We start from the raw sequence: 12,772 nt of genomic DNA on the forward strand, positions 1-12,772 counted from the left end.
CTATCCTCATGCAAAAGGTTATTTCTAGAAAGCCACTGTGGGGCCTTTTGACGTATCTTACAAGGATCATAAAAAAAGACCCTGATGAAAACTATCAAGCAGTCCAGGTGAATCTCTAACACTTAATTCTGCATTCAGGGAAATGGGATTCCATTACCCTCCTGGGATAAGGAGGGCGGAAGGGAAAGGGGAAACAATGTAAGCTGCCTGCCCCTACTAGCTACAAGAGCCACCACAAAACAAAACTGTCCACCCTGACAATGCACTTCGAGAAGCATCTCTTGGGAAACATGTGCTTCACATCTACCCTATCCCTCTCTCGGCCACCCCGCTTCTCATGTGACCTGACCACGGGTCCACTGGGTAAAAGGGAAGAAGAAAAGCCCCATCCCCCTCCTTCATTTCAAGCCACCAAGCAAGCGTAAATGTCTAGCTTCTTTATAAGAGAACCGCATGAGCAAAGCCATGCCTGTTCAACTCTAATAAGCGTGAGCCCCTGCTTGCTTCAAGAGGCAGAGCTGAGCAAAAGAACGGCTGAAGGCAAGTGCATAATCTACACACGCACTCTTTTCTATATGTAAATAGTGGTAAAATACATTATAGTTTTAAAATACATTTCTCTCTCCTTTTAAAGCCAAATGACAGTGACTTTCCTAAGGAGGCTCCAACTTAGAAATGATTGGCGCCTACCATGAAGATCTTTATAATTTGATAAAAAGCATCAAAAGATTCAAAGTGAAAAGGGAAGCCTAAGACTAATACACATACCAAAAACTGTTCATTTCACTAGGAGTCAATGGGCTACCAGCTAAGGTAGAGTAACAGGGATCAGATTAGGCTCCATCCTTCAGCAACTAAAAATACCAGATAAAATACACAAAACAACAATTTTTACAAAACAACAATTTTCAGACCCTGGACATTGGACAGCTCAGGACAGTGATCCCTGAGAGAAGGAAACAAATGAGGTGAGCCCTACATGTGTTCCTGCCTGCTGCCTGGAAAGAGTCTCTATCAGAGAGCCAGTAAGAGGGCCTTAGGTGGGGCCCAAGAGATACTCTGAGTTAAGGAAACAGGTTGGGAGTTCAAGGACTATGTGATGGCTACAGTATGCACTCTAGGGATAGGAGAGAAGAGAGCTGCACAGAAGATCCCAGAGATCCCCCTTAAGTCTTCATCTGAGAACTGGTCAGTGTGAGGACTGGGAAAAAACTAACCAAGAAGGTGAAAACAAAACAAAAAAATTCCCTAGAACTCACACAGGGGCATGAATAGTTCACGTTCCCACCAGCCATGTTAAGAAAAACCTCACTAGTACACAGAGCATCAAGCCAGGTATTCAGGAGGGTATTCAACAGTGGGGGAAAATTAGCTGTTCTGATCACACCTAACAAAGCACAGAAACAAGTCTTGCAAGGATCAAACTAATTCCAAGTAACTTCACTGTGTCACAGAACAAAGCTCATTAATGTTTTAAAGTATAAGAATATTCAGCATCCAACACATAAAATTCACAATGTCTATTGATAACAAATTACTAGACATGCAAAAGATAGGAAAGTTATATAACATTTAACCAGGAGGAAAAAAAAAAAGTCATGCAAAACAGCAAAGTTACATAACACCTAACCAGGAGGAAAAAGTCAATCCATAGAAACAGACTCAGAACTGGTAGATGTCACAATTAGTAGATGGGGATATTAAAAGTTATTATTACTATATTCCATGTGTTCAAGAAAGTAGAGGAAAACATGAACATGTTAAGGAGCAACATGGAACAACAACAAAAAAGACTCAGGTTGCTCTTCTAGAGACGAAAAATACACCAGACGGGATTAACAGCAGATCAGACGCGATGGAAGAAAAGGTGGGCGAACTTTACACGTAACAATGGAATTACCCAAAATGAAACAGAGAGGAAAAATGAGAAAAAATGAACAGATCATTAGTGAGCTGTAGAACAGTTTCAAGTAGCCCGAGGTATATGTAATTGGAGGCTCTGAAGAAGAGGAAATAGAAGACTGGGGGCAGAAGAAATATCTAAAGAAGTAATATTTAAAATATATACACAAATTTAAAAAATAATAATAATAGCCATAATTCTTCCAAATTTAACTACATATGTACAAATTCAAGAGAAACTCCAAACAAAAGAAATATAAAGAAAGCTGCATCAAAAGATAACGAACTTGTTTAAAACTGATGATAAGAAGAAAATCTTAAAAGCAGCCAGAGAGGTAAAAAATATTTAATAAAAGGGAACAAAAATAAGAATGACAGCAGACTTCTCTTCTGAAACAAAACAAGCCAGAAGACAGCAATGCAACATCTTTAAAGCACTGGAAGAAAAATCTGTCAATCTAGAATTATTTATCTAGAACTCTTTTTGAAAATGAAGCAAGGACATCCCTGATGGTCCAGTGGTAAAGAATCTGCCTGCAATTCAGGGGATATGGCTTTGATGGCTGGTCTAGGAAGATTCCACATGCCTCGGGGCAGCTAAGGCCACGCGCCACTCCAGAGCCCACAAGCTTTGGCACTGAGCCCTAACAACAGCAACCACTGAAGCCTGCAAGCCCTAGAGCCCGTGATTTGCAACACAAGCAACCCCGGCAATGAGGAGCCTGCACACTGCAGCTACAGGGCAGCCTCTGCCTGCAGCAGCTCCAGAAGCCCGCCCACAGCAGCGAGGACAGCACGACCAAAATACGGAAAAGTTTAGAACTAATATAAATAAAGGAATACTGAAAGTGAAATGAAGACTTTTCAGACATACAAAAGCTGAAAGAACATCTCTAGCAAATCTGCACTATGAAACATGCTAAGGAATTTCTTCTAATAGAAATAAAAATGGTAACATAGAAATCTGGGCCTTCCCAGAGGAATGAAGAACACTAGTTATGTTAAAAATGTGAGTAAATATAAATATTTTTATCTTATGGAAGATAATTGTGCGTAGTTTAAAAATGCAAAGGGCAAGGAACTATAGATCATGATTAACTTGAAAAATCACTGAAAGAAAACAACCAAGGGCTAAACTGTAGGTTGTGGTCAGAGGGTGGGGTCTATTCAGTTATGGAATAATTTCAGGTAAAGGTAGATCCAGGGATTCCCTGGTGGCTCAGGGCTAAAGAATCTGCCTGCCAATGCAGGAGATGCAGGTTTGATCATCAGTCCTGGAAGATTCCCTTGACAAGGAAATGGCAACCCACTCTAGAATTCTTGCCTGGGAAATCCATGGACAGAGAAGCCTGGAGAGCTAAAGTCCATGGGATTGCTAAAAGCCAGATAGGACTTAGTAACTGAACAAAAACAACATCAGCCAAGGTAGATTCAGGCCATGATCATCAGACAAGAGCTTTCAAGAAAGACAGTAATATATTTTTGACTGTAAAAAATTGTATAAAATATTAAAGAAAACGGAATGAAGAGTTTAAAGGAAAAGAAAATTAACATTAGACAGTCGATTTCAGAGTAAAAAAAAAATAGGTACTACTCAGGATTTTAAAAATAACTTTATAATAATAAAAGAGCCAGTTCTTAAGAAGGTAAACAAACCAAATGCTTATGCACAAGCAAAAGTGAGAGGCAAATTAGAATAAAAAATTATCAGCTTTGAGTTACAACTTTTAATCTACCAAATTAAAAATAAATTTTGATAAAAGAAAATACCCTGTTGGGAGAAAATTCTCCGGGAATATCTTGACATTACTGCATGGTGTAGGCTTTCTGCAAAGGCCACTGGCAAGCTGACTGAAAAGCAAAGGCCTTGGAAGGCAGAGATAGCATCTCCCCAAAGACGGAGGTCTCTGATGAGATGTGGAGATAAAAAGCTCTCTACTTCCTGTTCTTGGAGACATCTGCTTACATTCCAGGGTAATAAATCCAGTGATAGCTTTCTCCTTAACCTTGGAGATCTGCCCAGTGAGTTACATCTCATTAACCTTAACAAGTAACCTTTCTCCAAAGGAGAGAATGGGCAGATGTGCCCCTTATAAGTTGAGTCTCTTAATTTTGGGGTTCCTCTCCTACAGTGCAACCCACTGCATGCACTTACCGCATCACCCCATGGGGACTGGGGCTCAGAAAACTAGTGCTAAAGTATTTTGCTGTGAGTAATAAACTCTCTTTCTCTCTCTAATCCAGAAAACTTTATGTTTCTTGTCAGAATACCCATATAACCTTGTAAACAGGGTAACTGTCAGACCCCCGGTTTCTGACATAACACACTGATGAGGAAAAAAGTCATCACAGTCCTATACTGAGAGATATTCCTGATTTATATTTTGGTGTATGTCCTCTGAATTTTCTAATTTTCTGTAAAGACAATCTAGTGCCTTTGCCTTTTAAGACTGTAAAAAGCTAAACTTTATTTCATAAGAGGGGAACAGGAATGAATCTATGAAATCTTCTAGGCAACTAAGGCAGAAAATTAACCTGAAAAAGAAAAGTGAACTTAAGCGTCATCAGAGGAAAGACTAATAGGGAACAAGAACAGATAGTTAAAAAGAAAAGGAGACAAGCGACAAAGGATACATTATCACAACAAAGAAGGAAAAGAAAGCCTGCCCAGGGAGATGTCACAAGGAGCCAAGAGCCAGAAAGAAAATCACTGAAGGAAAGCTTGTTGTATGTATCAAAGTGAGCATATGGAAATGTTTTTGGATCTCATCAAAAAGGTATCACTTAATGCATCAGTCTTAACTGCAAATCATCACAAAAAAAATCACAGAGCAATGCAAGAGGACTCTTCTGGAAAAGATTAAATTAAAACATACCCTTATTATCCTGGCAGCCTCCAAAAGGATTCGGCAACGCTCCATGCCAGATTTTTGACTCCATATTTTAAAGGCAGCCTTTGCATCCTGAACAGCCAAATTTACTTCCTTTTCTCCTGAACATGTGAAAGTAGCTATCACTCTACCTATAAATACAGGGAAACTGAGTGTTAATTTCAAATGTTTGCCACATATTTTAAATAAAGTATTGTGTATCCATTTTCCTTTTAGTGATCCTCTTCCTGTTTTTAAGTATAGTCTGATTTAGTGACTACCCCTAAACCAACAGCTTATCTTTTAAAGAATCTAGTAAAATTTGAAGACTTGTCTTCAGAAAAATGTACTGACTGTGTCTCTTCCCTAGCCCACCTTGAACTTTGGGGTAAGAACTCCTGCCCTCCTTACACTTGGGTTTACTAAGGTTAACTTCCTATCATTTATTTCACAATGCTCCTTAACACTGTTTCAGAATCTCAGAGGTCTTGCAAAATCAGAGTATTCAGTCTCCTGGGTTATGAACTCTGATTTTAAATCACTGGTCTGTGTTCTTTGTAAGTCATATAATACTACTGATACTTGATGAACGTGGTTAATAAATAGTGTATCAAGAAAAGATATTCCTAAAAGCAAGAAAATTTGTTTCCTCAAATATGAGGGGGAAAATCCCAATCTCTCATTTTCTTGTTGTTTTTGTGGTTTAGTTACTAAGTCACGTCTGACTCTTCGTGACCCCATGGACTGCAGCCTGCCAGGCTCCTCTGTGCATGGGATTTTCCAGGCAGGAATACTGGAGCGGGGTGCCATTTCCAACTCCAGGGGATCCTCCAGACTGGCAGACCTCCACTGGCAGGTGCATTCTTTACCACTGGGCCACCTCGGGAGCCCATTTCATTTTCTTACTTCAATCCTATTCCCTACACTGGGCAAAAGATGAAATGATCAGCTTTTCTAGACCCAAATCCTAAGGGTTGTGACTGACACTACTAAAAAGAAATCTCTAGGATGTCAGTTAAGGGTCTCCCCTCCCACAAGAACATTTGGGACTCTGCTTTTTCCAGAGATTTCACAAACCTGTATTATAAATTTGAGTAGCCAATTGATAGAGGCAGTGGCTAAGAATCACACAGCACACACTGTAGGCAGTTAAAATAAAGAGCAATTTTTCTTTCTTTTGTATCAATATGGGAGTGGGAAATCAAGAGGCCTAAAGGAGAGCCTGATGGTGGCTGTGGCCCCTTCCTGCTGGGACAAGTGGCAGAGCAGGAAGGTGTAATTGATCACACCTAAATTCTCCAGTCTCTTGAAATTCAGCTTTATTCATCTGGGGATATAATATTTGGTTTGCACAAACATTTATATTTCTCTCCTCGCAAACATTAAACCCAGCAAAACAAAAACAAAACAAAAAACCTCTTCCTCATTTGCTTTGTGATCTTTGGACTTCCCAAGGTCTGGCACAGTGCTTGGCACACATTAAACACTAGATAAAAGCAGAATTTTTAATTTCCCTTTCCCAGCTCTGGTTCGTGTCCGGAAATACTTTAACACTACGGGATGGCAACAAAGTAGGCATTCACGCTCATTACAACCATCTGTGCATGCTCCTCCATTTTGGCAGAAGTATTTCTTTTCACCCTGTCCTAGAACTCTTCTAAGTGCACCGCTGAAGACATTACTGAGGTCCTACCTTTAAAATTAATAATTAACACAAAGACACTACCTTACCCACCGGGGCTCTGTGGACTCTTGTTCAGGCTGTTGTGAAATTAATCCTGACCCCACCGCGCAAGTCACGAGCTGCTCCCCTTTTCTACGACTCCTTCCTGCCTCGGTCCAGAAGCTCTCGTGTTTGCGCAGCATCCTTAGCTGCCTACACAGATAACTTTATACTCTACACCATCACTTACCCGTGCTCAACAAACGTCTGTTCAGAGCACTACAGGAAGCTTCAGGAAGTTAGAACAGGTTTCACCCCTGGGCGGGGGAGCGTCAGTCCGCGCCACAGCCTCGCCCCTACCCTGGCCCCCGCAGCTTCCCTCCGACCCCGTTACCGGTTGCTGGCTCGAAAGCCTTCTCGGTGCCGGAGGCATCCACTGGCTCCACGCGGGCCCCGCCACGGTAATTGAGCGGCTGCGACACAACGAAGGTGCCAGTGCTCATGGCGGCGATCGGAGCAGAAGCAGGAGTGAGGGTGCGGGAAAGCGTACACAGTGCAGCCAGGCCAGCTCGGAGAAACATGGGGGGCAGGAGCGGCGGAGAGGGCCAAGCCAGAGGGGCGGGGCCGCGGGAGGACGGGCCCGCGGAGAGGGGGGGCGGGAGGGGCCCGCGGAGAGGGGGGAGGGGCCCGGCGGGGAGAGCGGGGCAAGACGCGGGCTGGGGGAGGGGCGGGGCCGAGGGAGGGGCGGGGCAAGACGCGGCTGAGGGGAGGGGCGGGGGCGGGGCCGAGGCAAGACGCGGGCTGAGGGAGGGGCGCGCCCGGACTAGAGTTGAGGGCCCTGGGGCAGGAGGAGAAGGGGACGACAGAGGATGAGATGGCTGGGTGGCATCACGGACTCGATGGACGCGAGTCTGAGTGAACTCCGGGAGTTGGTGATGGACAGGGAGGCCTGGCGTGCTGCGATTCATGGGGTCGCAGAGTCGGACACGACTGAGCGACTGAACTGAACTGAACTGAGACAAGGGTCGGCCTTCCGGGGCGGAGTTTGCAAGACTTTTCCGTGCAGTCAGTTGGCTAGTCAGTGGTCCAGGTCCGCCCCTCGCTTAGCCTAGAGGCTGGGTGGCACACCAGAGTCTTACACGTAAACGTACGCACGCCCACGCACTCGTCTTCTCCCCCTCACGGTCTCGTTTTTCTCTTTCTTCCAGAAAGTGAAAATGAAGTCTCTCAGTCGTGTCCGACTCTTTGCGAGCCCATGGACTCAGTCCATGGAATTTCCCCAGGCAAGAGTACTGGAGTGGGTTGCCATTTCCTTCTCCAGGGGACCTTCCCAACCCAGGGATCGAACCCAGGCCTCCCGTATTGCGGCAGATGCTTTACTGCGGCAGACGCTTTACCATCTGAGCCACCAGAGAAGCTCAGTATTTAAAACAAGAGTTTTCAGGTACATCACTACATGTAATCAGCCTAGGGTCTGTCTTCTGATCATTCCATCTAACGAAAGGGGAGGATTAGATCCAGTGATTAGGACTCCTCGTTTCCACTGCACTAGACACCGTTGAACCCCTGATGGACGAACTAAGATCAAAAGATCACACATACCACGCCAGGGCGTGTGTGTGTGTGTGTGTGTGTGTGTGTGTGTGTAATGAAAGAAAGTGAAAGTGTTAGTTGCTCAGTCTTGTCTGACTCTTTGAGACCCCAAGGACTGTAGTCCGCCCGGCTCCTGTGTCCATGGAATTTTCCAGGCTAGAATACTGGAGTGGGTAGCCATTCCCTCCTCCAAGGGATCTTCCCAACCCAGGGATGGAACCTAGCTCTCCTAAATTGCAGGCAGATTGTTTAGCGTCTGAGCAACCAGGGAAGTATATATTTATTTATCTATTTATCAATATCTCCTAGCTGAGCATAACTTTCTTAGATTATCTGGTACACATCTCCCAAACCTCAATCTTCATACAGATAATGAGGTTTGCATTTCTTTCTTCTTCTAGATCAGTGTTTAAAACAAGTTTTAAGTTCAAATAGGTAACACAGAGTTTGAGAAGAAAGTTGTATTTTTTTTACTTTGGCAGGAAAGCACAACAGAGAAAGCTATTCCATATGATAAACAACAGTTAAATTAAGCACACCATAACTAGTCACAAAGTGACTTTGTGAATTAATTTTACTTCTGAATTAATTCTCTTTACCTCTGAATTAATTAGGTATCATGCTTGGTTGGGCTTCCCTGGTGGCACTGGTAAACAATCTGCCTGCAGTGCAGGAGACGGGAGTTCGATCCCTGGATCAGGAAGATCCCCTGGAGGAGGGCATGGCAACCCACTCCAGTATTCTTGCCTGGAGAATCCCATGGACAGATTCTCCTATGACAAGGAGCAGACTACAGTCCATGGGGTTGCACAGAGTCAGACACGACTGAAGCGACTAAGCAGCAGCAGCAGCAGCAGCGTGCTTGGTTGTATGATCGAAGGCAAAAATAGCAGTTGCTTATATAAGAAAGACATTTGTCTAAAGAGTGCAGCAGTAATACAGTGGCCCTAAAGTGTTAGAAAGAGGCCCCCTTGGTTCTTCTGCTCTGACACTCTCACATGTTAATTTCTCCATTTCTTTCAAAGACCCCTCTCCCTTATCTTCTCGTAGAGGCGCTTCAGACATATGGAGACATAGCTACCATCTTGTATGTCATAAAAAGCATCTAGACAATTCTGATCCAGGCGACTCATGTAGTCCTCGGACCACACTCAAAACAACTAAGTTTGTTTCCAAATTATGACTCTTGGAACACTGATTTTGTAAGATGTTCCTTATTTAAAAAAAAGATTCTATTTAATATATCCTTCTCCTGGAAATTAACAATAATTATTAGCACATTTAGAGCTCAAGTAAGTGCTGCAGTAAAGAAATCTGTTCAAGTGAGGGAGATTAGAAGTACAAACTTCCAGGTACAAAATAAAAGAGTCACAGAGGTATAATGTACAACACAGGGAATACAATCAATAATATTGCAATAACTTTGTATGGTAACATATGGTAACCAGTCTTAAAGTGGTGATCATTTTATAATGTAGAGAAATATAGAATCACTCTGTTGTATACCTGAAGCTAATGTAATATTTTAAGTTGATTATACTTCAATATAAAATAATAATAGAAGAAAGAAATTTGTTCAATGTTATAACCTATGATTTCCCTATCTTATTTGAATGCGGCACTGTTTTTTCAAGTGACAATTGATAAACACTTTGGAAAATGTTTTGAAGTCAAGCTGGGAGATGAGACTTAAAGTTTAGCTAGTAAGGAGTCTTCGAGTGCAGTGTGTGCTAACTTGCTTCTGTTGTGTCCGATTCTTTGCAATCCCATGGACTACAGCTCAACAGGCTCCTCTGTCCATAGCGATTCTCCAGGCAAGAATACTGGAGTGGGTTGCCATTCCCTCTTCCAGGGGATCTTCCCTACTCAGAGATCAAACCCACGTCTCTTGTGGCTCCTGCATTGTAGGCAGATTATATACTTGTGAGAAGCCCCACATTTTTCTAAATTTCATGAAAATTATAAATTTTGCAATCCACGAAGTTCAATCAAGCTCAAACAGAAGAAATACTAACAAAAGTACATCAACACACGTCCTAACCAAAATTCTAGGTAACTGTGATAAGTACAAGTTCTAAAATAGGTGTTATGGAGTCCTTCTTCGAGGATTATTCAGCTTTTGCAGCCTTATTTCACAATCAGGGAGCCCAGGGTTTGTTTTAACAAAACTTTTTTAGGCCAGGCTTTCCACAGTTTCTTCAGGATTCTCTCACTTCACAATTTTCAGTTCAGCCACTCAGTCACGTGTGACACTTTGCAATCCCATGGACTGTAGCACACCAGGCTTCCCTGTCCATCACCAATTCCCAGAGCTTGCTCAAAATCATGTCCATCGAGTCAGTGATGCTATCCGACCATGTCATCCTCTGTCATCCCCTTCTCCTCCTGCCTTCAATCTTTCCCAGCATCAGGATCTTTTTCAATGAGTCTGTTTTTTGCATCAGGTGGCCAAAGTATTGGACCTTCAGTTCAGCATCAGTCCTTCCAAAGAATATTCAGGACTGATTTCCTTTAGGACTGACTGGTTTGATCTCCTTGCAGTCCAAGGGACTCTCAAGAGTCTTCTCCAGCACCACAGTCCAAAAGCATCAGTTCTTCAGCACTCAGCTTTCTTTATAGTCCAACTCTCACATGCATACTTGACTACTGGAAAAACTATAGGTTTGACTAGACAGATCTTTGTCAGCAAAATAATGTCTCTGCTTTTTAATATGCTGTCTAGGTTAGTAACAGCTTTTCTTCCAAGGAGCAAGCATCTTTTAATTTCATGGCTGCAGTCACCATCTGCAGTGATTTTGGAGCCCCCCAAAATATAGTCTTTCACTGTTTCCATTGTTGCCCCATCTATTTGTCATGAAGTGATGAGACTGGATGCCATGATCTTAGCTTTTGGAATATTGAGTCTTAAGCCAGCTCTTTCACTTTCATCAATAGGCTCTTTAGTTCCTCTTTGCTTTCTGCCATAAGGGTGGTGTCATCTGCATATCTGAGGTTATTGATATTTCTCCCAGCCATCTTGATTTCAGCTTGTGCTTCATCCAGCCCAGCATTTCGCATGATGTACTCTGCATATAAGTTAAATAAGCAGGGTGACAATATGCGGGCTTGACTTCCTCCTTTCCCAATTGGAACCAGTCCATTGTTCCATGTCCAGTTCTAACTATTGTTCTTGACCTGCTACAGAATTCTCAGTAAGGCAGGTAAGGTCTGGTATTCTCATCTCTTGAAGAATTTTCCAGTTTGTTGTGATCCACACAGTCAAAGACTTTAGCATAGTCAATGAAGCAGAAGTAGATGTTTTTCTGGAATTCTCTTACTTTTTCTATGATCCAGTGGATGTTGGTGTTAGGACCAAACTGAAGCCAGGACAGGCTCTAAGGGGCAGGCTAGGCCTGAGGTTTAGTCTCTAGGAAAGCTGAGGCACTGGGAACTCCCGCAGGCAGTGTAGCTCGACCAATCAGAAAAAAATCCCCATTGCACCCCGCCCGCTCCAGACCTGAGCCAATCCAGATAGGGATGCGAGGTTAAAAGTCCCCCGTGCGCGTACGGTTTAACCAATCAGCTATGCTGTTACAGGAACAAAGAACCGTCTGTATAAAAGTAGATGTGATTCAGAGCTCGGGGCTCTTGTCGGATTCCACTGTGCTGGATGAGACCTGGGCCCTAACTCGAGCTAGCAATAAACCCCTTTATGCTTTTGCATTGCTGTGGACGTCTTATTCTCTCGGTTTTGGGGACTCGGACTCTGGGCATAACAGTTAGCAATTTGATCTCTGGTTCCTCTGCCTTTTCTAAATCCAGCTTGAATGTCTGGAAGTTCTTGGTTCAGGTACTGTTGAAGCCTAGCTTGGATGATTTTCAGCATTACTTTGCTAGCATGTGAGATGAGTGCAATTGTGCAGTAGTCTGAACATTCTTTGGCACTGCCTTTCTTTGGGACTGGAATGAAAACTGACCTTTTCCAGTCCTGTGGCCACTGCTGAGTTTTCCAAATTTGCTCGCATATTGAATGCAGCACTTTCACGGCATCATCTTTTAGGATTTGAAATAGCTCAACTGGAATTCCATCACCTCCACTAACTTTGTTCATTGTGATGCTTCCTAAGGCCCACTTGGCTTCACTCTTCAGGATGTCTGGCTCTAGGTGAGTGATCACACCACTGTAGTTAACTGGGTCATGAAGATGTTTTTTATATAGTTCTTGTGTGTATTCTTGCCACCTCCTCTTAATATCTTCTGCTTCTATTAGGTCTATACCATTTCTGTCCTTTATTGTGCCCATCTTTGCAGGAAAATTCCATTTGTATCTGTAATTTTCTTGAAGAGATCTTAGTCTTTCCCATTCTATTGTTTTCCTCTATTTCTTTGCACTGATCACTCAGGAAGGCTTTCTTATCTCTCCTTGCTATTCTTTGGAACTCTGCATTCATATGGGTATCTTTTCTTTTCTCCTTTGCCTTTTGCCTCTCTTCTTTTCTCAGCTATTTTTGAGGCCTCCTCAGACAACCATTTTGCCTTTTTGCATTTCTTTTTCTTGGAGATCGTTTTGAACACGGCCTTCTATAAAATGTCATGAACCTCAGTCCATAGTTCTTCAGGCACTCTATCAGATCTAATCCCTTGAATCTATTTCTCACTTCCACTATATAATCATAAGGGATTTGATTTAGTTCACGCCTGAATGGTCTAGTGGTTTTCCCTACTTTCTTCAATATAAGTCTAAATTTTCAATAAGGAGTTCATG

At 42.8% G+C, this 12,772-nt stretch overlaps 1 protein-coding gene across 1 annotated transcript in view; it reads right to left on the reverse strand.

Moving 5' to 3' along the window:
* Window positions 1-7,076, reverse strand: part of ALDH9A1 (aldehyde dehydrogenase 9 family member A1) — a 28,476-nt gene extending 21,400 nt beyond the window's left edge. Inside the window, exons 1-2 of the mRNA XM_018046433.1 lie at window positions 6,830-7,076; window positions 4,779-4,924 (exon numbers count right to left, since the gene is read on the reverse strand). Coding sequence (XP_017901922.1) covers window positions 4,779-4,924; window positions 6,830-7,016 — 333 coding nt within the window. The 5' untranslated portion in view covers window positions 7,017-7,076. The remainder of the gene's footprint in view (window positions 1-4,778; window positions 4,925-6,829) is intronic.

Source organism: Capra hircus, chromosome 3, assembly GCF_001704415.2.
Source record: "Capra hircus breed San Clemente chromosome 3, ASM170441v1, whole genome shotgun sequence".
Classification (NCBI taxonomy): domain Eukaryota; kingdom Metazoa; phylum Chordata; class Mammalia; order Artiodactyla; family Bovidae; genus Capra; species Capra hircus.